General features: G+C 37.4%; 1 protein-coding gene across 4 annotated transcripts in view; it reads left to right on the top strand.

The window, feature by feature from the left end:
• Positions 1-27,528, top strand: part of VPS54 (VPS54 subunit of GARP complex) — a 132,090-nt gene that overhangs the window by 100,400 nt on the left and 4,162 nt on the right. For all 4 annotated transcript variants that reach the window (XM_007970455.3, XM_007970454.3, XM_007970457.3 and 1 more), the window contains 6 exons: positions 2,352-2,457; positions 3,326-3,413; positions 3,977-4,098; positions 4,212-4,292; positions 25,037-25,144; positions 27,015-27,109. In XM_007970455.3, coding sequence (XP_007968646.3) covers positions 2,352-2,457; positions 3,326-3,413; positions 3,977-4,098; positions 4,212-4,292; positions 25,037-25,144; positions 27,015-27,109 — 600 coding nt within the window. The remainder of the gene's footprint in view (positions 1-2,351; positions 2,458-3,325; positions 3,414-3,976; positions 4,099-4,211; positions 4,293-25,036; positions 25,145-27,014; positions 27,110-27,528) is intronic.

The raw sequence follows: 27,528 nt of genomic DNA, 5'->3' as shown, positions 1-27,528 counted from the left end.
TTTCTCATATAACAAGAAATCTAGACAACCCAAGAGTAATTGTAGTGGATCCCTGATATTATTACTATCCCAGGCTCTTTCTATCTTTTCTTCCATCGCTTTCTTAGAGTGTACCATAGCATAGTAGTTTAAGTTGTGGACTCTGGAATCCACACAATGTGGAAAATAGTACTATACACAGAATTATTGTGAAAATTAAGTAATTCGTGTATAGCATTTAGCACAGGTCTAGCACCTAATAAGTTGATAGTTGTTGGTAGTTATTTTCATCGGCATCATTTGATTCACTAGATCTTTTACCAATAAAAGTATCTCAAATTCAAGTTAACTAAGAAGCATACAAATTCCATCATTTTTTGTTGAGTACTATGTATTTTATTAAATTGGTAATTAAAATATATCTTAATATTCTTTAACAGTACTTCACAGCTTAAGTGTTTTCATATATATGTGATCTCATTTGATCTTTACAACTACATTGTAAAATAAAGATATTGGGGATTATTATTTCCTTTCTACACTATGAGAAGAAGCTTAGAAGATTAAGTGGTTCAGGTGACCTAAATGGAGTCAGAATTAGAATCTAGATCTAACTCCCAGTATCTACACCAACATTCTTTTTCACTTTTCTTCTTTAGTTCTTGTCACTGTGTAAGTGTTTTTTGAAATGGCCAGCCCCTCCAGGAAGAATGTAATTCTATGTCCCTCAATTATGGCACTTACCATAGTATAATTGAATTATTTATTTATGTATATGTTTTCTAATTTGGCTCTGAATTCCTCAGAGGTGGAGATCAGGTCTTACCATTTTTATTTTTCTTGGCACGATAATAAGCACTCAAAAAGTATTTATAGAATTAATCCTTTTTCTGAATCTGTGTTCAGATACCTGAAGTCCACACATTCTAAACTAAAGCCTCCATTCTTTTCTCTTTTAGAGTCCTTCCCTATTTCTGGTAGAGAAAACTTTCTTCAGTCCTCCTGTAATCCCATCCCTTCAATCTAATTATGATTTCCCTCCTTAACTACTGGTTATCTGGTTGCTCTTCACTTGCTTGATGGAAATGGTCCCCTCTGGCCATCTTGCTTTTGGTTTTTTAGGCAAAGAGTCGGTTGACAAAAAACTGAAATCCCTGGCTAAAGGAGAACTATTATAATTTCTGAGAGACAATTACAAAAGATAAGCAAGGGACTCATGCTCAGTGAGGCAGACTCTACGAGAAATAAGCATAGAGACCAGTATGCATATATGGTCTGACAAGCTGTAATAAAGGCTAGACACCATCTTTCTTGAATCATTAGTTCCTGATATCCTTCAGGCTTTTATAAATCCTTATTTTACATAGATCTCATTTCTGAGCATCTCATAGAATGTAGATATCCTATGATGAATGGCTTTCTCCTTAATTTCAATCTTATTTAACCTCCTAGTAGTGTGTCTTTTCAATGTGTGATTTGTCCTAATATGGAAGTGATAACTTTAACTTTATCATCTTTGGAGAACTTCTTTTTTTTTTTTTTGAGACGGAGCTTCGCTCTTGTTGCCCAGGCTGGAGTGCCATGGCGTGATCTCAGCTCACTGCAACCTCCGCCTCCCAGGTTCAAGCGATTTTCCTGCTTCAGCCTTCTGAGTAGCTGGGATTACAGATGTGCGGCACCACGCCAGGCTAATTTGGAATTTTTAATAGAGACGGGGTTTCTCATTGTCAGGCTGGTCTCAAACTCCTGACCTCCAGTGATCCGTCCACCCCAGCCTCCCAAAGTGCTGGGATTACAGGTGTGAGCCACCGCACCCGGCCAGAGAACCTTTTGTGACCTACCAATAAAATTCTTAGGAGATATGTTTTCCTTAGAAGCATTATAGTTTTTTTTTTTTCATCTCACTAAGAAAATCTGGATTCGGTTTTCTTCATCAATTCATTAGTTATGATGGAGGACCTACTATGTTGGTAATCAGAAACACTGAATAGGCTTTTTGTCAATGTTTCTGAATTGGCTAAGGGTTGCAATACCTGTCTTATTGAAGCGACTCCCTTAATAAGAATGCCACACAGAGTGTTATGCCTGTTGTGCAGAATTTAAGGAGCCACTCATTCTCAGTGTTGTGCAAGCTGATCCTGCAATTGCACAGAGTAAGTGCCTCTTTAAATTTTGCATTCTAGACACCTCTCTTGTCTTGTGTTAGTCAAGAACCTGCCGTACTACTAGGTAAAATGCATACTTTTCCGTTACCAAGATCATTATATTCTCAGAGATCCTTTGTGCCATTAAGTAATTTGATTTTTATATACCAAATCTTTTTTATTTTTCTTGTTTTGATTTCCTATTGGGCCATTTTTCTTTTCTTGTAGAACTGTATTGCTGTTAATAAGAATTATCCTTGAATATTGCCAGTGTGTGGATAACATCCCATCTGTTACTACTGACATGCTTACTCGTCTGTCAGATTTATTGAAGGTGTGTATGACTTCATTATGGAAAGATTGTTTGAAGAATTAATACATTAGGGTGTGACTAATCTTTTAACTCAAAGACATTTCAAGGTCAAGTTATCTTTAAGACATTAGTTTTGTAACATTTGACTGTGGTTGAATCACAACATGTTGTTGGAAATAGGCTGCCTGCTTCCTTCTTACTCCACAGTTAGTGATCCTCATTCACCCATAGAGTTGTTAATGACATTGGAGACAGGAGATGATTTGTTTGTTAGGTGCTGAATATGACTGAGGCCACTTAGGTCAAAAAACCTGGACTGGCTTCAGATGTGCATGGAAGGAATTCACTGAACTTTATAAAATTCACCTCACTAAGGTTAGAGATTTTTCTTGCATCATTCTATCAGAACCATTGATATAAAATGAAAATATGATGATTTTATTCAGCCATTTCATATTGAAATATTTTAAACTACCGGTACAGAGGAAAGGCTTTATTATTTTTTTCAAGCCTCTAATCTATTAATTCTGTTCTCACTTGAGTTGTCATGTTTTAGCGGAAAAAGATTTTTATAACTTTTGAAAATAGAACTTCCCAACAAGAATGACTGAAACCGAATTTGTTTTGTAAATGCAAATTGAAGATTAATTTCTGCGAACTGATTTTTATAATTTTTCAACTTTTTTCTTATGAGTAAATATTATCATTTAGAATCTCCCCTTCTCATTTCTTTTTCATTAAATAAATAGATACTAATTGCTTCTACTAGATAATTCATTTGGTCATTGAATGAGAGGAAAGGGGGATGTATTTTTATAACAGCGCATTGCCAGGATATAAAGAATAGTTTTTAATAAATTTGGGGTTTTTTTCCTCCTTCTTTTGTTAGTACTTCAATTCAAGAAGTTGCCAGTTAGTTCTTGGAGCTGGTGCACTGCAAGTTGTTGGACTAAAAACGATAACTACAAAAAATTTGGGTATGGATTCTTGCATTTAATTCATTTGCTGAAGTGTTGACAGTAATGTCACTGTACTCATCATGTTTTTTTATACCTGATGTTTTCATGGCTCTAACCAAAGTGGCATTACTCTAAAAATAAATACTACTTACTCTTTTATGTATACTCATCACTGAAAACACTAACCATGGGGAAAAGGTTACGATGCATTTCCCCTCCAAGTGTAAGTTACTTGGAAGTTACACCACTCTGTTACACCACTCTAGAAAATATTAAGATGTAATGTGTATAAAGTATTTGGGGGTGAAAGGTATCTGAATGTCAGAAGAGAATCAGTTGTCTTGTTATTGTGATACTGATAATACAACTTGAGTCCTTTGTGAAAGCAGCATGTTCGTTACATTATTCAGTATCAAATTATTAAAATGAAATATGTTGCCTTCTGCCATAGTGCTCTTCATTTATGAAATAAACTGGATCTTTATAAGTAATGTTTTTTATTTGATTTGATTTGTAATTAAAATCAACTAATGTCTTTTTTTAAAATCTCTCCATTATATATCCACTCCCTGGACCTTCAGCTCTTTCTTCACGATGTTTGCAGTTAATTGTGCACTACATTCCTGTGATCCGGGCTCATTTTGAAGCTCGACTACCACCTAAGCAATACAGCATGCTTAGGCATTTTGATCATATCACTAAGGTACTTTTTCATGTATTTTCTATTGGAGTTTCATAAGTTTAGATCCTTAATTGTTAAGTATTTTTTAAATGTGTCCCAGGGACTTAAAAATACAATATCATTTCTCATTGCAGGACTACCATGATCACATAGCTGAAATATCAGCTAAGCTTGTAGCGATAATGGATAGCTTATTTGACAAGCTGTTATCTAAGGTAATGATTTATAGAAATTATTAGACTTTGTTCAAAGGCATTATGATTATCTATTTTATAAGGAGTACTTTATAAATTAAGATGTGAAAAAATAATCTAAACTTTCTTAGGATATTTACCAATTAGTAGAATTTTAAATTTTTTTTCAGGAAAATGTGACGATGTGCTGTGGCCAAGACCACCCATAGTGGTCTAACCTGCAGTTATCTAACAAATTATTCAGGGTTTAGAAAACAACTCAACAAAATTTTCAGATTTCCAAAACAGTTGATATTCTTATTCTAAGGGGCTGGCGAGAGTAGGAGAGGTGATTCTAAGGATGGTAGAAACCCTAAGCAGAAGTATTTTTATGTTAATTCATTTCAACATTCATTTCTTGTTTGTTTTTCATTCCCAATATGTCATTAAATGAAGCAGTGTTCCCCAAAGAATTCACAATTATACTGGGAGAGTATCTTCGGAAAAATGTCATTTAGTCAGCCCCAGTCACTCTTGATCTGTCTTTCACTCTTTCCTTTCCCTAAGTTTTTCAATTCATGTCTTAGGGGGAAAGCCAAAATTTCATTAATTGAAAGTCTGAAAGTTTACTCACTGTATACTTTCTGTCCAAGATCATATTTGGAGTAACCTTAATAGCAAGGAACTTTGATTTGCTTTTTATCCTACTTGGATCCTTCAGATTCCAAAATGACAGAACAGCAGGTACATAAGAATCAAAAGGGCAAGATAAAGTGGTGCCCGTTCACTCACACAAGACTACGCAAACACATACTCTATTAGCCTTCAGAAGAATTATATCACAAGTCATCTAAAAATCCCCACTGTTCAATCATGAGAGAATGAGAGTAAAATAGATAAATAACATCTTATTGATAATATTATTATGAAAGTGACTTTTACTTCCCAGATTCCTTGAAAGGGTCTCTGACTCCCAGGAATCCCCAGACTACACTACACCTCTGGTGTAGTTGATAATACAGATGTTTTATGCTTCACTTTTAAGAAGCTTGAGGAATTCGTCGTTATGTACAAACATACCTATACTATGTTATGCCTATTAAATTAGTTTCTAGTTGTGAAGGGAGAAAAATTGCTGTTTAGAGATGCTTTATTTTCTTCATGGGTGCTAAGTACAAGCTACATTCAAAAGCAATTCTACCAGTTTCCTTTTTGATATATAGCATTCTTCTGTGTACCAAAAGTCAGTAACATACTGTGTCAGTTCTCAAGAAGCTTACCATCTAACAAGGTAGAAGACTATAAACAGCTAGCAGTGGAAAATAAAACATATGTTAAATAGTGGAACTAGGCTGGGAATAGTGGAACTAGGCTTGAGTCCAGGAGTTCCAGCCTGCAGTGAGCTGTGATCATCCCACTGCACTCCAGTCTAGGTGACGGAGCAAGACCCTGTCTCTAAAACAAACAAAAAAATTAGTGGAACTATTAATAGGCTGTGGAATGTAATGAAGAAAAACCAAAAATGTGCTAGTACTCTTAAAACTCTGACTTTAGTCTGTCACTTTGGTCATCCACAGAGTTTGTGAATAAGAATTGTCACAGTGACTAGACTTTTTCCTATGGCAACTTAGTCTTTTTTCTGTAAAGAAAAGAGAATTGTTTAATGAACTTCCCATGTATGCATCACCTATATTTGTTATTAACAATTTGCCTTTTTTGAGAAAATATTTTGTAATAAATTCAGGCATTATGGTATTTTGTCCCTAAATACCTAAGTATGCATTTTTAAAAACTAAGAACATTTTTACATAACCACACTATTATCACACCTAACAAAATTGACAATTCCTCAAAATCATCTAATATTTATTTTCCTATTTGAAACTTATTAATTGTCCCAAAAATGTCTTTTTATAATAATTTGTTTGGACAAAGGCTTCTGCACGGTTCACAGATCGCATTTGGTGGTTATGTCTCTTAAGTCTCTTAAGTCATTTAAAAATATATATTATCATTGACCTGTTGAAGAATATGGACAGGCTTTTATAACATAATGTTCTCTCTAGTATCTTTTCCATTGATGATTTTTCCTATTACTCTGGCATATTACATTCTTCCTGTGTTAACAAGTCTCTCTTTGCCACTCCGTGTTCTGTTTGCTTTCATATGTTGCTCAGGAGTTTGACCCTGTTTTTAATTAATATCAACATAGCAGACAGTGTTTGGTTTGGGTTTGCTTTTCAGTTTTTAACCTTTCATGTTCATATCTGAAAATATAATTTTAGGGAAGAAGGATGACACAGTAACATATGGGTTGATTCTAAGAAGCTAATAAGTGGCCATGCATGGTGGCTCAAGCCTGTAATCCCAACACTTTGGGAGACTGAGGCATGTGGATCACCTGAGGTCAGAAGTTCAAGACCAGCTTGGCCAGTATGGTGAAACCCTGTCTCTACCAAAAATACAAAAAAAATTAGCCAGGCGTGGTGGTGGGCACCTGTAATCCCAGCTACTCGGGAGGCTGAGGCAGGAGAGTTGCTTGAACCCGGGAGCGGAGGTTGCAGTGGGCCGAGATGGCACCATTGCACTCCAGCCTGGGCAACAAGAGTGAAACTCTGTCTCAAAAAAAAAAAAAAAAAAAAGTGGCCAGCATGGTCACTCACGCCTGTAATCCCAGCCCTTTGGGAGGCCAAGGTGGGTGGATCATGAGGTCAGGAGTTCAAGACCAGCCTGGTCAAGATGGTGAAACCCCGTCTCTACTAAAAATACAAAAATTAGCCGGGCATGGTAGCAGGTGCTTGTAGTCCCAGCTATTCGGAGGCTATGGCAGAGAATTGCTTGAACCCGCGAGGTGGAGTTTGCAGTGAGCCAAGATCGCGCCACTGCACTCCAGCCTGGGTGACAGAGCAAGACTCTGTCTCAAAAAAAAAAAAAAAAAAAAAAAAAAAGCAGCTAATAAGTAAGGGCACCATTGCCTGGGTAGAATGAAACAATATCTAACTGTACTAAAAGGTAGACTAATGTTCCAACCACCATTCATTTATTCATTCTGTAAGTTATGTATTAATATAAACTGTTTTGTTCAGTATCAGGGATACACAAGGGTGAATAAACCTTTGACCTTGTCCTCCAATAGCAAAATATTTAGTTGGGGAAGTAGATCAATAACTATGACAGGATGTAGGATATATGTAAAGTGTTATAAATAAGGGACTAATTTAGTGCTGGAGCTTTTAAGGCTTTGAAAGAGATGGTTGTCAGCTGGTGAAGAAGATCTGGGAAAGCTTTATCAATGAGGCATGCATATAAATTTTGCTTTTAAGGATAGATAAGATGAAGGCAGATGAAGTTGAGGTGAAGAGATCTCTGAGGTAACAGCATAAGCAAACATGTTGATAGAAATCTTAAGGCAATTCATTATCAGAGTTTTGGAGTCAGGTAGACCTAAATTCAAAGGTCTTGTCTGTCACATACTAGCTGTTGAAGGACCTTGGGCAAATTATTAATCTCCTTAAGCCTCTGTTTCTGTCTCTAAATGAGGATAATAGTGGAGCCTACTTCATAAGGTTGTATTAATGAGATAATATATGTGGACTGCTTTCCTTTTATCATGTATCTGACTATAGCAAGTTCTAGTAAATATTGACTGCTAATGCCTTTGCTGTTATTGTTGTTAATAATAAAGGTAATAGTTCTATTTGACTAATGCATCAGAGTGGGCACACATGAGTGGGAGATATGGTGGAAAGATAGTAGAGAGCTGTGACTACCAGTAGAAAACTAAGCAATTTATATCAGGTCTATTGAGGTATAATTTACACTCAGTAAAATTCACCTTCTCTAAGTGTATGGTTTAATTAGCAAACACAGATAGTAGAACTGCAAGTTATAGAACGTCATTGGTAAACATTCTCTTGGGCACTTTTGTAGTCAGTTCACCCCCCATACTCGGCCTCTGAAAGCTACTGATCAGATGTTTATCCATGTAGTTTTGCCTTTTCCAGAATATCCTCTAAGTAGAATTATACAGAACGTAGTCTACTATCCCACACTTCATTTAACATAATGTTTTTGGAGTTCATGGATGTTACAGCATGTGTCAGTGGTTTGTTCTGTTTTATTGTAGAGTAGTATTCATTGTATGGATTCACTACTGTTTGTTTATCCATTCACCAGTTGATAGACATCTGAGTTTTCTCCAGTTTTTGGCTGTTATGAAGAAAGCTATTATAAGCATACATGTATAGGCTTTGTGTAGGTATATGTTTACATTTCTTTAGTATAAATACTTTGGACTAAGATGGGCAATTGTGGATTATGGAAATATAAAACTTTATGGTAACTTTATAAGAAACTACAAAATTTTTCTAAAATTTTCTGAAGCACATCATATTGCCTTTTTACTTGCCATGTAGAAGAGTTCCAGGTGCTCTTCACCATCACTTTATTTTTTAATGTTAGTCCTCTTGTAGATGTGTATGGAGTGATATCTCATTGTGGTTTTAAGTTGCATAATGACAGATATGTTAAGCATCTTTTCATGTGCTTGTTTTCCATTCATATCTTTTCTTTGGTAAAATGTTGGTTCAGATTTCTTGCTCATTTAAAAATATTAGGTTGTTCATCGTCTTATAAGAGTTCCTTATATATCTTGGATACAAGTTCTTTATCGGGTATGTGGTTTCTAAGTGTTTTCTCCCAGTTTGTGGCTTGTCTTTTCATTACATTAACAGTGTCTTAGAGCAATTTTTGATTTTGATGAAATTCAATTTATTTTTTTTTTTATTGTTCATGCTGCTTGTGTCCTATCCTGAGAAATCTTTTTTTTTTTTTTTTTTTTTTTTTGAGACAAGAGTTTTGCTCTTGTTGCCCAGGCTGGAGTGCAATGGCACGATCTCAGCTCACCACAACCTCCGCCTCCTGGGTTCAAGCGATTCTCCTGCCTCAGCCTCCTGAGTAACTGGGATTACAGGCATGCACCACCACACCCAGCTGATTTTATATTTTTAGTAGAGATGAGGTTTCTCCATGTTGGTCAGGCTGGTCTCGAACTCCCGACCTCAGGTGATCTGCCTGCCTTGGCCTCCCAAAGTGCTGGGATTACAGGCGTGAGCCACTGCGCCCAGCCAAGAAATCTTTGTATAAAGCAAGTTACAAAGATATTCTCCAAATTTTTTTCTAGAATGTTATTGTTTTAGATTTTATATTTAAGTCTACGATTCATTTCTAGTTGGTATTTATATATAATGCAAAGTATAAGTCAGTGTTCATTTTTCATAGTTCCAGCACCTTTTGTTAAAAAGACTATCATTTCTCCATTGGCACCTTTGTTAAAAATCAACTGTTTTCATTTGGTTTTATTTTGAGATTATATTCCGTTCCAGTACCACACTGTCTTAGCTACTCCAGCATTATTGTAAATCTTGAAATAAGATAATGTGAGCTCACTAATATTGTTATTTTTCAAAATTATTTTGGCTATTCTAGGTCCTTAGCTTTTCCCTATAAATTTTAAATCAGCTTATCAAATACTACCAAAAAGGCTGCTCAGATTTTGATTGAAATTGCATTGAACATATAGATCACTTGGGATAGAATTGACATTATTGAGTCTTCTGATCCACAAACAGGGTATATCCAGTTTTGTACCAGAGCCAGATTGCACCTGCTAGCCAGAACCTATGTTGTGTATCTCTTCCCAATACTACATTCAGTAACAGCACACTGGTAACTTTGCCCATGGTGTGAATATTTACACCACAGAAATGAACAAATACTACAAACCAATGCTTTTCCCCCAGCGAGCCCATTAAATGTTTACCACACACCACTGGGCCTAGCTCTTTACTCCTTACATCTTCAATGTCTTTGAGCAAAATTTTGTAGTTTTTGGTAAACAGATAATGCACACATTTTTATTAGATTTACCCCTAAGTATTTCTTGATTTTTGATGCTATTGTAAATGGTTTTTTTTTTAAAGATTTACGTTTCCAATTATTCAATGCTAGTATATTAAAACACCTTGAATTTTTCTGTATTAACTTTATGTCCTGCATCCTTGCTAAACTCACATATTAGTTATAATGCCAATTTTGTAGATTCTTTGGGATTTTTCTACATACACAGTCATGCTGTCTACAAATAGAATCTTGCATCTTTTTGAATCTGTATGCCTTTTATTTCTTTTCCTTGCTTTATGGCACTGGCTAGGACTTTCAGCACAACGTTGAATAAAATTGGTGAAAGCAGATATGTTTGGTTTCTCCAGTCTTGGGACAAAATGTTCAGTCTTTAACCATTAAGTATGATGTTAGCTGTAGTTTTTTTTAGAGGCCTTTATCAGGTTAAGGAAGATTCTTTCTGTTCAAGTTTGCTGAGAGGTTTGTATGATGATCAGATGTTGAATTTTGTCAAATACTTTTTGTGCATCTGTTGAGATGATCATATATGGTCTGCCTTTCTTAGTCTGAAGAAATTAATTTCTTAATTTCTAAATATTTTAGGATTGCCTTTAGGATTGCCAAGGTGAATTACCTTAATTGATTTTTTACTGTTGAGCCAACCTTGCATTCATGGGATAAACCTACTTAAGGATTTTTTTGTGTGGCGGGGGGTATTATGAAGGATATTAGTCTATAGGGTTCTTTGTTTTGTTTTGAAGTGCCTATTTGATTTTGGTATCAGAGTAATACTGGACTCATAAAATGAGTTGGAAAGTATTCTTCCTCCTATGTTTCCTGGAAGAAGAATTTGTGGGGAATTGGTATTATTTTTTCCCCAAGTTTTAGGTTAGAATTTATCAGTAAAGCCATTTGGTCTTTGTTCTTGCTTTATAGGCAGATTTTTAATAAGTTCATTAAAAAAATACATATAGTTCTATGTGGGTGATCTACTTGAGTACACTTTGGAAGTTTGTTTCTTTGAATGGATTTATCCATTTCATCTATTATTAACTTGGAAGCATTAACTTGTATATAATATTCCTTTATTCTGTTAAAGTCAGTGAGGATTTGTGTTATCTGCTCTTTCTTGGTATTGATAATGGTGTTAATTTATAAAGTCTTCCTCACCTCCCCCTTTCTGGCTAGAAGTTTATCACATGTTTTGATCTTTTACTTTTAGTAAAAGTAAATATTTCCTGCTCTTTTTCTGCTTTTTATTTTCCTACTCCAGTCTGTATTATTTATTTTCTATTTTCTTTTAACTTTGCTTTGGATTTAATTTGCTGTTTTCTAATTTCTCAAGGTAGAAGCCCAGATTTTTGATTTGAGACCTTTCTTTCCTTTTTTGAATATAAGCATTTGATGCTCTGTATTTTTCTTTGTGTACTGCTTTTGCTGTGTCCTGTAAATTTTGGTACACTGTGCTTTTATTTTTATTTGATTCAAAATATTTTCTAGCTGTTGTGATTCTTCTTTGGCCTTGGGTTATTTGGAAGTCTGTTACTTAATTTCTAAATATTTTAGGCTTTTCCAGCAATCTTTGTTTTGATCTCAAGTCTGATTCTCTTTGGGTCTGCAAACAAACTTTGTATGACTCCAGTTATTTTATGTCTAAGATTTCTTTTGTGGCCCAGAATGTGGCCGAAGAATATCTTGGCTAATGCTCCACATGCAAATGAAAAGAATGTGTATTTTGCTGTTGTTGGGTAGAGTGTCCTGTGTCTATCAACTAGGTGGTGTTGGTTGATAGTGTTATTTAGGTCTTTTCTGTCCTTACTGATTTTCTGTCTACTTGTTATATCAATTACTGAGAGATAAGCACTGAAGTTTTTTACTATAATTGTAAATTTGTCTGTTTTTGTGTTCAGATCTTTGCAAGTTTTTGTTATATGTATCTTGAAGTTCTATTGCTGCATACATGCACATTTAGGATTACTGTGTTTTCTTAATATTTGTTATGTGATGTCTTTTTTTTTTTTTTTTTTTTTTTTGAGACAGAGGCTTGCTCTGTTGCCTGGGCTGGAGTGCAGTGGTGCTATCTCGGCTCACTGCAACCTCTGCCTCCCAGGGTCAAGTGATTCTCCTGCCTCAGCCTCCCGAGTAGCTGGGATTACAGGTGCCCACCACCATACCTAGCTAATTTTTGTATTTTTAGTAGAGATAGGGTTTCACCATGTTGGCCAGGCTGGTCTTGAACTCCTGACCTCAAGTGATCCGCCCACCTCTGTCTTCCAAAGTGCTAGGATTACAGGCATGAGCCACTGCGTCCAGCCTGTGATATCCTTTTTATGGCTGGTTATATTCCTTTTTTTGAAGTGCACATTATCTAATACGAATGTAACCATTCCAGTTTTTTCGAATAGTGTTTTTATAATGTTTCTTTTACTATCCTTTTGTTTTTAACATATCTATGCCTTAATATTTAAAGTTAGTTTCTTATACCCAGAATGAAGCTGGATCTTGCTTTTTTGCCTTAGTCTGACAATTGCTGTCTTTTATTGACCTATTAAACCATTTAAATTTTTTTATATAGTTAGATTTAAATCTGTCATCTTGCTAGTTGTCTTGTTTGTTCCTTCTATTTTTTGACTGATTTTCCCCTTTTTTCAGATTAAATGTTTTTTATAGTTTCATTTTGTTTAATCTTTAAAGTTGGTGTACTAGCTATATTTCTGTTTGTTTCTAGTGGCTGCTCTAGGGATTATAACATACATCTTTAAGTTTACCTTTAAATAATATGATGACATTACTTCCCTGATTGTATAAGAACTTTATGACAGGATACCTGTTTTCTCTCTCTCCTACTGTGTGCTATTGTTGTCATACATTTTACTTCTATGTATTTTATAAAGCCCATGATACCTTGCCACTGTTTTTGCTTTAGATTATCAGTTATCTTTTAAAGTGATAAAAATGACGAAAACAATGCCTTTTACATTTATCCTCATTTTTATGAAAAAATGAGGGTAAATTTTTGGAGCTCTTCATTACTTTGCTTGGATCTGTCTGATACCATACTCTTCTGCCTGAAAACATTCCATTCATATTTCTTGTGTATATACTGCCAGCAATGAATCACCTCAGTTTTTGTTTGAAAGAGCCTGTATTTCCTCTTCATTTTTCAAAGATAGTTTTGCTAGATGTAGAATTCAGTTCAGTTGTTTTCTGGCTTGCACAGTTTTCAACAAGAAGTCTGCTGTAATTCTTTGTTTTTTCTGTATTTGCCTTCAAAAATACTATCTTTGATTTTCAGCAGTTTCACTATGATGTGTCTAAGTTTTGTGTGTTTTTGATCATGCTTGAGTTTCTTCTGCACTTCTTGGACCTGTTGTGTGTTTCCTTTTTTATAGTTTCAATTTCTCCCTTGAGATTTCAGTTTCATTAGATTCTTTAACATGTTAATCAGTTATTTTATTTTATTTTAGTTATGTTATGTTATGTTATGTTATGTTATGTTATGTTATGTTATGTTATGTTATTTTTGAGACAGCCCCACTCTTTCGCCCAGGCTGGAGCACGGTTGCGTGATCTTAGCTCACTACGACCTCCACCTCCTGGGTTTAAGCAATTCTTATGTCTCAGCTCTGGGTAGCTGGCATGCGCCACCACACCCAGCTAATTTTTGTATTTTTAGTAGAGATGGGGTTTTGCCATGTTGGCCAGACTGGTCTCAACTCCTGACTTCAGGTGATCCACCCGCTTCAGCCTCCCAAAGTGCTGGGAGTACAGGCATGAGCCACTGCACCTGGCCTAATCAGTTATTTTTATATCTCCCTCTAATCGTTTCAACATCTGGATTATCTCTGAGTTTGATTCTGTTGGTTGCTTTATTTCTTGACAGTGGGATATTGTTTTCTTTTTTGTATATTTTGTAATTTTTTAATTAAATGCTGAACCTTGTATGTAGAAGAACAGTAGAGACTGTGAGGTAAATAGTGTTTATGCATGGAAATGGACTTACCTCTTCTGTCAGGCTATTTTTGTTATGGTTTGAATCAAATTATTCAATAATCAAGCTGGGTTTCTGTTTTTTTGTTGCTGCTGTTATCCTTAGTATGCCAGAGGCTTCCAACTCCTTCAGTAGTAGGCTGCTACTCCCTTGTGTTTAATGTAGGGCCTGAGGTGGTGTTAGAGGGTTTTTCTCAGTGTTTGTTTCACCCTCATCTTTTAGTCTTCTCTGTACATCTGCACTATAGAGCAGGAGTCTTTCTCTAGACTCTCAATGCTGGGCTCTTAAGGGTAATAGGGGAAATATCTGTTCTTCTTGTCTGGTCTCCATCTTAGTTAGAGTCTATATACCTGGCCTTGAATGTGGAGCCCATACTTCTGCTCACAACCTCTGCTTTGATTGGTGCAAGATCCTGGGCTTCAGGTGTTTTTGTCCTTTCCTTCAGCAGCAGGCATGTTTTTTTGTTTTGTTTTGTTTTGAGACGGAGTTTTGCTCTTGTCTCCCAGGCTGGAGTGCAATGGCATGATCTCAGCTCACTGTAACCTCTGCCTCCTGGGTTCAAGCAATTCTCCTGCCTCAACCTTCCAAGTAGCTAGGATTACAGGCATGCACCACCATGCCCAACTAATTTTGTATTTTTAGTAGAGACAGGGTTTCAGCATGTTGGCCAGGCTGGTCTCAAACTCCTGACCTCAGGTGATCCACTCTCCTTGGCCTCCCAAAGTGCTGGGATTACAGACATAAGCCACCATGCCCAGCCCAGAAGCAGGCATGTTTTGTTCCTGCTTTCACACAGTGACCCCAGTGGTGAAAGTTTGGTGCCCCTTCTCAGTGACTTAGGCCTTTTACTTTGTATGAGAATAGGGTTTGGGGGAAATGGATGGCATTTGTTTCTATTCCCTTGTGGCAACTAATCACCTCCTGAATACCTGTGCTACTGAGAGTGGATTTATGTGGTCTTCTCCCTTTGATCCTCCTGTTTCTTCTGAGTACCTCCTGGAGGCCGTGAAGTAAAATGTGCATGAGTGCAAACTCTCATTATGGCTAGAGTTTTCACTTATCCTGAATCTATCCTAGCCCACGTTTGGCCTTTAGGAATCTGTTAAAATTTTAGTTATTTTCTTCTTACTTGCTTCTCTTGTGGTTACCTCTTGTTTTTATGCTCTGCCAAAAGTGAGACAGTTCCTGTGTATCACCTCTCCTCAGAGGGCCTTTTCAGTCTTTGGAATTAGTTCCCTTGGTTCCCCTGATCTCTGTTCTCTGATGTCAAGAAAAATTATGATTTTATAGATTATCTCAGTTTTTTGTATTGTTAAGGTAGTAGCAATGTTCTATTGCAGCTTTCTAAATTTTAAATAAAAGTTTTTTAATGAATGAATCATATGATTAGAATGGTACTTTAGAATTATTAATCAGAAAGTATATAAAACAGATTTGAGGCCGGGTGTGGTGGCGCATGCCTGTAATCCCAGCACTTTGGGAGGCCGAGGCTGGTGGATCACGAGGTCAGGAGATCGAGACCATCCTGGCCAACATGGTGAAACCCCATCTCTACTAAAAACAAAAAATTACCTGGGCGGGGTGGCGAGCTCCTGTATGTAGTCCCTGCTACTCGGGAGGCTGAGGCAGGAGAACCACTTGAACCCGGGAGGCAGAGGTTGCAGTGAGCTGAGATTGCGCCACTGCACTCCAGCCTGGCGTCAGAGTGAGACTCCATCTCAAAACAAAACAGATTTGAAATAATATGGTGTTGGGGGCCGCACCGGGGGTGGTGGAGAATGAAAGAACACACACAAAGACAAAGACACACAGAGAACATGGCGGCCGCACTCAGAGCCTCCGCCTCACTTTATTTATACTCCATAAACCTCAGGTCAGCAGAAAGAATGCAATGCAAAACAAACTTTCTTTTCCCACATGTAACCTTCTACTCAGTACCTTGTTTCTATATTCTTTCTTATCTACCCGCCTTCTTGGCACCTACGGGAGTTCATTAAAAGTTCAGTTGGAGATACTGTCCTTGAGCCCTATCTATTCTCAGCATACTGTTTTCAAAGGCCCCTGCAATATGGCGTGTCCTCTATTTGGAATACCTGTTTTTTTTCCCCCTTTGAAGACTGAACACCTCAGGTGGGCAGCTTGGGAAGCCATTAGACATCATTATGTAAATGTCCTTCACTTGAGTTCCTATAGCATTCATTGTCCACTTTTTGGAACACCAACCAGCTTTTAGACAGTTATCTCCCCAAAGGGACTTTGATTCATCTTTGTACACTCCAGACAGCAGTGAATCTGATACATTCATTCAAGCATACACACACACACACACACACACACACAGACACGTACATATATACACACTTTCAGAAGAGTGTTATACAGGTAGTAGAGGAAGGTAGTTGGCTGGTGGCAGGAACCAAATTTTATAAACTGAGAGTAAAGAAGTACAATCTCAAGTTTAGGTGACTGAAGAAATGTGTAAAGGTAATATGGAAAGAATAGTACCTTTAGGAAAAGCAGGGGTGAAGGAAGGTTTGGGGGAGTATCTTAGGTTTTTAGGGCCCCCATAATAAATTACCACAAATTGGATGACTTAAAATAATAGAAGTCTGTTCTTTCCCCGTTCTGGAACCTAGAAGTCTGAAATGAAGGTGTGGGCCAGGCTCTGCTCCCTTTGAAGACTCCTGGGAAGAATTCTTCCCCGCTTCTTTCCAGCTTCAGGTGGTGGCTGTCAGTCCTTGGCATTCCTTGGCTTGTAGTTGCCTCATGCCGGTCTCTCTGCCTGGTCTTCACATGGTTGTCTTCCCTCTGCGTGTGACTCTCTGTCTGAATTTCTCTCTTCTTTCTTGTATAAAGACCCTGGTCAGTGGATTTAGGTCCCACTCTAATCCATTATGATCTCATGAGGTACCAGGTGGACATGAATTTTGAGGGGACACTATTCAACCCAGTACAGGGGCCCTGGTAGTTAAGAGGATGTTACCATAAATTATACTTACTAGGATGACTAAAACTCCCTTAAAAAAAAAAAAATAGCAAGTGTTGGTGAGGATGTGGAGAATAAATTAGAGCCTGCATACACTGCTAGTGATATTGTAAAATGATGCAGCCACTCTGGAAAACAGTTTAGCATTTCCTCAAAAGATTAAACCTGGAGTTACCATAAGACCCAGTAATTCCACCACTAGGTATATACCCAAGTGTATTGAAAACATTGTAAAAAGAAATGAAATGCTTAAACTGGGTGTGGTAGTGTGTGCCTGTAGTCCTACCTACTCAGAAGGCTGAAGTGGAAGGATTGCTTGAGCACAGGAGTTCCAGGTTACAGTGGGCTATGATCACACCACTGCACTCTAGCCTGGGTGACAGAGTGAGACACTGTCTCTAAAAATGAATAAATAACAAAAAGAAATGAAGTACTGAGTCATTCATAAACAAAAGCATTATGTTTAGGGAAAGAAGTCAGTCACAAAAAGCCACATATTGTATGATTCCATTTCTATGAAATGTCCAGAATAAGCAAATTCAGGGACAGAAAGTAGATTAGTGGTTGCGAGGGGCTGGGGAAAAGGGAGAGTCCAGAAGGACAACTTTTGGGTTTGGAATTTCTTTTGGAGGTAATGAAAGTGTTTATAAATTAGCAGTAATAGCTGTGTAACTATGAATTTACTAAAACCCAGTGAATTTTATATTTTGAAAGAATGAATTTTATGGTATGTGAATTATATCTCAAAGCTGTTATTAATAAAAAAAAGATAAAAAGATAAGAGGATGTTTGATATCTTTTTAGGGTGAAGAGAGACAAACCCTTGGGTTTGGGTGGTCACAACTTTGCTTAATTCAGTTACATGGTGATCTATACACGGTTTTTTTACAGCAGTTTATTGGAACTCATCACATTTTAATAAACTAGTGTATATTAGTACATTCTAATGAAGCATACTAACATAAAATTAGTACATTTAAAATATAGTATTTAACCCAAATTTGTCTTATAAATAAAATGGTATATAATTTCAGCTGTGTGAATTCTAAAATATAAGCTAAAAGATGGTTTTTATTTTTATTTATTTATTTATTTTTCTCAGAAAGTTTCTAGGTTTTTTTTGTTTTTTTTTTTTAAGTTCTAGGGCACATGTGCATAACGTGCAGGTTTCTTACATATGTATACTTGTGCCATGTTGGTGTGCTGCACCCATCAACACGTCAGCACCCATCAACTCGTCATTTACATCAGGTATAACTCCCAATGCAATCCCTCCCCCCTCCCCCCTCCCCGTGATAGGCCCCGGTGTGTGATGTTCCCCTTCCCGAGTCTAAGTGATCTCATTGTTCAGTTCCCACCTGTGAGTGAGAACATGCGGTGTTTGGTTTTCTGTTCTTGCGATAGTTTGCTGAGAATGATGGTTTCCAGCTGCATCCATGTCCCTACAAAGGACACAAACTCATCCTTTTTTATGGCTGCATAGTATTCCATGGTGTATATGTGCCACATTTTCTTAATCCAGTCTGTCACTGATGGACATTTGGGTTGATTCCAAGTCTTTGCTATTGTGAATAGTGCCGCGATAAACATACGTGTGCATGTGTCTTTATAGCAGCATGATTTATAATCCTTTGGGTATATACCCAGTAATGGGATGGCTGGGTCATATGGTACTTCTAGTTCTAGATCCTTGAGGAATCGCCATACTGTTTTCCATAATGGTTGAACTAGTTTACAATCCCACCAACAGTGTAAAAGTGTTCCTATTTCTCCACATCCTCTCCAGCACCTGTTGTTTCCTGACTTTTTAATGATTGCCATTCTAACTGGTGTGAGATGGTATCTCATTGTGGTTTTGATTTGCATTTCTCTGATGGCCAGTGATGATGAGCATTTTTTCATGTGTCTGTTGGCTGTATGAATGTCTTCTTTTGAGAAATGTCTGTTCATATCCTTTGCCCACTTTTTGATGGGGTTGTTTGTTTTTTTCTTGTATATTTGTTTGAGTTCTTTGTAGGTTCTGGATATTAGCTCTTTGTCTGATGAGTAGATTGCAAAAATTTTCTCCCATTCTGTAGGTTGCCTGTTCACTCTGATGGTAGTTTCTTTTGCTGTGCAGAAGCTCTTTAGTTTAATGAGATCCCATTTGTCAATTTTGGCTTTTGTTGCTGTTGCTTTTGGTGTTTTAGACATGAATTCCTTGCCCATGCCTATGTCCTGAATGGTATTACCTAGGTTTTCTTCTAGGGTTTTTATGGTATTAAGTCTAACATTTAAGTCTCTAATCCATCTTGAATTAATTTTCGTATAAGGAGTAAGGAAAGGATCCAGTTTCAGCTTTCTACTCATGGCTAGCCAATTTTCCCAGCACCATTTATTAAATAGGGAATTCTTTCCCCATTTCTTGTTTGTCTCAGGTTTATCAAAGATCAGATGGCTGTAGATGTGTGGTATTATTTCTGAGGACTCTGTTCTGTTCCATTGGTCTGTATCTCTGTTTTGGTACCAGTACCATGCTGTTTTGCTTACTGTAGCCTTGTAGTATAGTTTGAAGTCAGGTAGCATGAGGCCTCCAGCTTTGTTCTTTTGACTTAGGATTGTCTTGGAAATGCGGGCTCTTTTTTGGTTCCATATGAACTTTAAAGCAGTTTTTTCCAATTCTGTGAAGAAAGTCATTGGTAGCTTGATGGGGATGGCATTGAATCTATAAATTACCTTGGGCAGTATGGCCATTTTTACAATATTGATTCTTCCTATCCATGAGCATGGTATGTTCTTCCATTTGTTTGTGTCTTCTTTTATTTCACTGAGCAGTGGTTTGTAGTTCTCCTTGAAGAGGTCCTTTACATCCCTTGTAAGTTGGATTCCTAGGTATTTTATTCTCTTTGAAGCAATTGTGAATGGAAGTTCATTCATGATTTGGCTCTCTGTTAGTCTGTTACTGGTGTATGAGAAGGCTTGTGGTTTTTGCACATTAATTTTGTATCCTGAGACTTTGCTGAAGTTTCTTATCAGCTTAAGGAGATTTGGGGCTGAGACAGTGGGGTTTTCTAAATATACAATCATGTCATCTGCAACCAGGGACAATTTGACTTCTTCTTTTCCTAACTGAATACCCTTGATTTCTTTCTCTTGCCTGATTGCCCTAGCCAGAACTTCCAACACTATGCTGAATAGGAGTGGTGAGAGAAGGCATCCCTGTCTTGTGCCAGTTTTCAGAGGGAATTTTTCCAGTTTTTGCCCATTCAGTATGATATTGGCTGTGGGTTTGTCATAAATAGCTCTTAATATTTTGAGATACATTCCATCAATACCGAATTTATTGAGCGTTTTTAGCATGAAGGGCTGCTGAATTTTGTCAAAGGTCTTTTCTTCTTCTATTGAGATAATCATGTGGTTTTTGTCTTTGGTTCTGTTTATATGCTGAATTACGTTTATTGATTTGGGTATGTTGAACCAGCCTTGCATCCCAGGGATGAAGCCCACTTGATCATGGTGAATAAGCTTTTTGATGTGCTGCTGGATCCGGTTTGCCAGTATTTTATTGAGGATTTTTGCATCGATGTTCATCAGGTATATTGGTCTAAAATTCTCTCTTTTTGTTGTGTCTCTGCCAGGCTTTGGTATCAGGATGATGTTAGCCTCATAAAATGAGTTAGGGAGGATTCCCTGTTTTTCTATTGATTGGAATAGTTTCAGAAGGAATGGTACCAGCTCCTCCTTGTACCTCTGGTAGAATTCAGCTGTGAATCCATCTGGTCCTGGACTTTTTTGGTTGGTAGGCTATTAAGTATTGCCTCAATTTCAGAGCCTGCTATTGGTCTATTCAGGGATTCAGCTTCTTCCTGGTTTAGTCTTGGGAGAGTGTAAGTGTCCAGGAAATTATCCATTTCTTCTAGATTTTCTAGTTTATTTGCGTAGAGGTGTTTATAGTATTCTCTGATGGTAGTTTGTATTTCTGTGGGGTCGGTGGTGATATCCCCTTTATCATTTTTTGTTGCGTCTATTTGATTCTTCTCTCTTTTCTTCTTTATTAGTCTTGCTAGTGGTCTATCAATTTTGTTGATCTTTTCAAAAAACCATCTCCTGGATTCATTGATTTTTTTGGAGGGTTTTTTGTGTCTCTATCTCCTTCAGTTCTGCTCTGATCTTAGTTATTTCTTGCCTTCTGCTAGCTTTTGAATGTATTTGCTCTTGCTTCTCTAGTTCTTTTAATTGTGGTGTTAGAGGGTCAATTTTAGATCTTTCCAGCTTTCTCTTGTGGGCATTTAGTGCTATAAATTTCCCTCTACACACTGCTTTAAATGTGTCCCAGAGATTCTGGTATGTTGTATCTTTGTTCTCATTGGTTTCGAAGAACATCTTTATTTCTGCCTTCATTTTGTTATGTACCCAGTAGTCATTCAGGAGCAGGTTATTCAGTTTCCATGTAGTTGAGTGGTTTTGAGTTTCTTAGTCCTGAGTTCTAGTTTGATTGCACTGTGGTCTGAGAGACAGTTTGTTATAATTTCTGTTCTTGTACATTTGCTGAGGAGTGCTTCCAATTATGTGGTCAATTTTGGAATAAGTGTGATGTGGTGCTGAGAAGAATGTATATTCTGTTGATTTGGGATGGAGAGTTCTGTAGATGTCTATTAGGTCTGCTTGCTGCAGAGATGAGTTCAATTCCTGGATATTTTTGTTAACTTTCTGTCTCGTTGATCTGTCTAATGTTGACAGTGGGGTGTTGAAGTCTCCCATTATTATTGTATGGGAGTCTGAGTCTCTTTGTAAATCTCTAAGGACTTGCTTTATGAATCTGGGTACTCCTGTATTGGGTGCATATATATTTAGGATAGTTAGCTCTTCCTGTTGAATTGATCCCTTTACCATTATGTAATGGCCTTCTTTGTCTCTTTTGATCTTTGGTGGTTTAAAGTCTGTTTTATCAGAGACTAGTATTGCAACCCCTGCTTTTTTTTTGTTCTCCATTTGCTTGGTAGATCTTCCTCCATCCCTTTATTTTGAGCCTATGTATGTCTCTGCATGTGAGATGGGTCTCCTGAATACAGCAGACTGATGAGTCTTGACTCTATCCAGTTTGCCAGTCTGTGTCTTTTAATTGGAGCATTTAGTCCATTTACATTTAAGGTTAATATTGTTATGTGTGAACTTGATCCTGCCATTATGATATTAACTGGTTAGTTTGCTCATTAGTTGATGCAGTTTCTTCCTAGCTTCGATGGTCTTTACATTTTGGCATGTTTTTGCAATGGCTGGTACCGGTAGTTCCTTTCCATGTTTAGTGCTTCCTTCAGGGTCTCTTGTAAGGAGGCCTGGTGGTGACAGAATCTCTCAGCATTTGCTTATCTGTAAAGGATTTTATTTCTCCTTCACTTATGAAACTTACTTTGGCTGGATATAAAATTCTGGATTTAAAATTCTTTTCTTTAAGAATGTTGAATATTGGCCCCCATTCTCTTCTGGCTTGGAGAGTTTCTGCCGAGAGATCTGCTGTTAGTCTGATGGGCTTCCCTTTGTGGGTAACCCGACCTCTCTCTGGCTGCCCTTAAGATTTTTTCCTTCATTTCAACTTTGGTGAATCTGACAATTATGTGTCTTGGAGTTGCTCTTCTGGAGGAGTATCTTTGTGGCGTTCTCTGTATTTCCTGAATTTGAATGTTGGCCTGCCCTACTAGGTTGGAGAAGTTCTCCTGGATGATATCCTGAAGAGTGTTTTCCAACTTGGTTCCATTTTCCCCCTCACTTTCAGGCACCCCAATCAGACTAGATTTGGTCTTTTTACACAATCCCATACTTCTTGCAGGTTTTGTTCATTTTTTTTTCTTCTTTTTTCTTTAGATTTCTCTTCTCGCTTCATTTCATTCATTTGATCCTCAATCGCTGATACTCTTTCTTCCAGTTGATCGAGTCGGTTACTGAAGCTTGTGTATTTGTCATGTATTTCTCGTGTCATGGTTTTCATCTCTGTCCGTTTGTTTATGGCCTTCTCTGCGTTAATTATTCTGGTTATCAATTCTTCCACTCTTTTTTCAAGATTTTTAGTTTCTTTGCGCTGGGTACGTAATTCCTCCTTTAGCTCTGAGAAGTTTGATGGACTGAAACCTTCTTCTCTCATCTCATCGAAGTCATTCTCCGTCCAGCTTTGATCCGTTGCTGGCGACGAGCTGCGTTCCTTTGGAGGGGGAGATGTGCTCTTATTTTCTGAATTTCCAGCTTTTCTGCCCTGCTTTTTCCCCATCTTTGTGGTTTTATCTGCCTCTGGTCTTTGATGATGGTTACGTACTGATGGGGTTTTGGTGTGGATATCCTTCCTGTTTGTTAGTTTTCCTTCTAACAGTCAGGACCCTCAGCTGTAGGTCTGTTGGAGATTGCTTCAAGTCCACTTCAGACCCTGTTTGCCTCGGTGTCAGCAGTAGAGGCTGCAGAAGGTAGAATACTGCTGAATAGTGAGTGTACCTGTCTGATTCTTGCTTTGGAAGCTTCCTCTCAGGGGTGTACTCCACCGTGTGAGGTGTGGGGTGTCGGTCTGCCCCTAGTGGAGGATGTCTCCCAGTTAGGCTACTCAGGGGTCAGGGACCCACTTGAGCAGACAGTCTGACCATTCTCAGATCTCAACCTCCATGTTGGGAGATCCACTGCTCTCTTCAAAGCTGTCAGACAGAGTCGTTTGCGTCTGCAGAGGTTTTTGCTGCTTTTTTTTGTTGTTGTTGTTCAAAAGATGGTTTTTAAAGTCATACTACCATATTGTTTCATATGTAGGAATAGTAAAATGAATTTACCTAAGTTTAAATTTTTAGCATAGAACATTGCTGAAAAAAAAATCCTCCTTTTAGTGTTAGGGTAAAATATGATTACTATATTGACCCACCTACAAACTAAAAAACATCTTTTTTTTTTTTTTTTTTTTTTTTTGGAGACAGAGTCTTGCTCTGTCGCCAGGGCTGGAGTGCAGTGGCCGGGTCTCAGCTCACTGCAAGCTCCGCCTCCCAGGTTTACGCCATTCTCCTGCCTCAGCCTCCCGTGTAGCTGGGACTACAGGCTCCCGCCACCTCGCCCAGCTAGTTTTTTGTATTTTTTAGTAGAGACGGGGTTTCACCGTGTTAGCCAGGATGGTCTCGATCTCCTGACCTCGTGATCCACCCGTCTCGGCCTCCCAAAGTGCTGGGATTACAGGCATGAGCCACCGTGCCCAGCCAGAAACATCTTAATTCTGCCATATTTTTCTGTTGATTTCAGGTATGATCATGTTGACACATTGTTTTTTTTTTTCTTGAGACAGAGTTTCACTCTTGTCGCCCAGGTTGGAGTGCAGTGGTGCTATCTCGGCTCACTGCAGCCTCCACCTCCCAGGTCCAAGCAATTTTCCTGTCCCAGCCTCCCGAGTCGCTGGAATTACACGTGCCTGCCACCATGCCCTGGCTAATTTTTAAATTGTTTAAAACATAATCTGTTCATTTGGAGGGGCTACATTGTATATTGAGCCAGATTAGTAGCTAACATTTTTTTGAGTACTTACTTTGTATCAAGCACTGTTTTGCATTCTTATGAGTCCTCTTTTTTAATTCTCACAGCAGCCCTTTGAGATAGATAAATTAAGTAACTTGCCCAACATCACATAGCTTAGAATGGGAGAAGCTGGGATCTGAACCCAGCAGTCTAAGATTGGAAGCAGCCTTTGTTCTTAGTCACTGAGCTATTTTAGCTTCTTTAAAGTGGATTAAGATATTGAATGAAAGGTTCTCAAGATTTGTATGAGTAGTGCAGATCACAGTTGAAAAGTGTAAGCTTGAGTACTATGCCAGAATTGGATATGTGGAGGGACAGTAAATATATGTCTCAGGGAATGGTGGAGACATATTCAATTCAGAGGACATGACCATAATTATCATTATTTTTCCCTACTAGTATGAGGTGAAGGCTCCCGTTCCTTCTGCCTGTTTCAGGAATATTTGTAAGCAAATGACAAAAATGCATGAAGCTATATTTGATCTCCTTCCAGAAGAACAAACACAGGTGAGTAGTAATTCCTAAAACTATTCATGTATATATAACATACGATATCTGCAGAATTGGGGTGGTTTTACATGCTTTTGGCACAGTTAAGCTGTTCATGTTCCAATATGATTATCATTTTTTTACATCGTTACATTGACTGGTAGAACATGGATAAAAATTTCTAATTTCTAAGTGCTCCTTGCAGTGACAGACCAGAGCTATAGCTTTACTATATGATAAACAATTCTAAAAAGTAGGTTTTCTGTTTGTCCATGATCAGTAGTCCCAGATTCTACTTACATCATTTATTATGCTGTTCCTTGGAAAATTAGAGTTGGCCTTTATCAATTAGTAGCAAAATATGTTATGGTGATTGTAATTCCAATTGGCTATGGGAAGAATTAGTGATAAACTTAATAAGATTAACACATGTAATTAACTCAATCTGCTTTACTGTTAGATCAGCATAAGTGATCTGTAGTAAAGACAAACTAGGAAAAAGAGCAACATGCAGGGTCGGGGAGCCTTTGGCACCTCTCAGCTATGAAGTATCCACCCTTCTATCTCTACTGTACTCCCCTACAAAAGTATTATCACAGAGTTCGCTTCACTCTTCAGTAACAACTCTACCCCCTACACCCCTGTTCCCCTCTCCTGGAACTTTGAACTTTCCAGTATTCTCTTTTTTACCAGTTTTTTTTTTTTTTTTTTTAATTAATCTTAGCTTATTTCCTCCATATTAAGTGTGCCTAGTTTGTAGAATAAATGGTATAATATTAAAGTCTAGTTGCTGTATGACTAATGAATTTAACTTTCACTGGGATTTTTGCTATTCAGACAAGTTTGTTTATTTCAGTTTGTCTCTCTTACTTGGTTGAGTGCATGGAAATGGCATTTGGGAGCAGAGGGTGGCTTTCTTAGTATCTCTTGCCTGCTGTTGCTCCTGCTGGTCTCCTTTCCTATGCCACCTCAAACTTCATCCTATACTAGCTAGTAACATTTTCTTCATATTTCCCTAGGTTTTCGTAAATCATACCAAACTCATGAATAAATGTCATGGAACTCCTTTGGGACTCACTGAGGACTGAAGGGGAGCCATAAAATATGGCGGACCCACTAGGGTTGTCTCCTTTTTCCTTCTAATTTCTTCTTAGCAAAGCTATCCTTTCCATTCCACATGTAAGATCCTCCACCTCTGACATTCTGACCTTCTGGATTTGCCATCTGAGTTCTAATTCTAGAGCAGGACTTAGCCAGATCAGAGAGCTGGGCATAGAGGTACTTCATGTGTTTTTATCTGTGGCATAAAGGGTACTCTTGTCAAAGCTGGGCAAATGTTATTTTATGTCACTATTGCCACTTGAATACTAGTAATTCCACAAAACTTCCATAGATTATTATATATATTTTTCCCACAGACAATGGTTTTCACAAAATCATTTCATAAATTCATTGTATATAATTTTAGGTTAGGTATTTCCCAAAGCTTGCGAGAACAATAAAATACTTTGAAGTGATTTCACTAGAATAGAAGTATGAAGGTACCTTTGCCTCTATCATTATGACGTTCTTTCCCCTATCAACTTCCTACTTAATATATTACAAAATTCCCCACTACTTTTTATTATTTTTACTTGTCACAGTTGATCCCACTTATGGGATTTTTTTCCAAAAAGGAGTACTAAGGAGGTTAGAAAGCTTTTATCCAACTAAGGAGAAAAAATGTAGTGAAATAGCAATAGAATACTTTCAGAGGAGGATTTTAAAAGTATATGCCAAAGCAAAAGTTTTGGTTTTTAAAAATACTTTCTCTAATATTGATAACTCAGATATTTACATATTATATTTCAGTAGAACTTTAAGAAACTTAGTTTTATTTCTTTTTCAGATGTTATTTTTAAGAATTAATGCAAGTTATAAACTCCACTTGAAAAAGCAGTTATCTCACTTAAATGTGATAAATGATGGAGGACCTCAAAATGGGTATGTTTTTTTTTAACATTTTCACCATATACTCCCATATTGAATTGTTTTAATGATCAGTTTTGATTATTTATGCCATCCTTTTCTGCTATAATCACACCGAAGACCAACGTTGTAAAATCAGCAAGCTTTTGTGTTTTTTTTCCCCCTGTGGAAATACCTGTTTCTGTCTAACTATCTAGAAGTGGTGTATACATGGACAATTACTTACCTGACCTTATGTATCTGTTTTGAGGCAGTGTGAGTTAGTAGCGCTTCCTTAGATACCCAATAGCTTTCCCCAATTCAAACAGGATTCAAAAGTCCTACTGTGTGACCATGTGAATGTCACTTAACCTCTGTGCCACATTTATAAAATAACAAGGATGAAATATGTCTTAATTCCTTCACAGGGTTATGAAAAATAATATATGTGTATA

Source organism: Chlorocebus sabaeus, chromosome 14 (assembly GCF_047675955.1).
Source record: "Chlorocebus sabaeus isolate Y175 chromosome 14, mChlSab1.0.hap1, whole genome shotgun sequence".
NCBI classification, from domain to species: Eukaryota; Metazoa; Chordata; class Mammalia; order Primates; family Cercopithecidae; genus Chlorocebus; species Chlorocebus sabaeus.
This window is presented reverse-complemented; position numbering and strand designations above follow the sequence as displayed.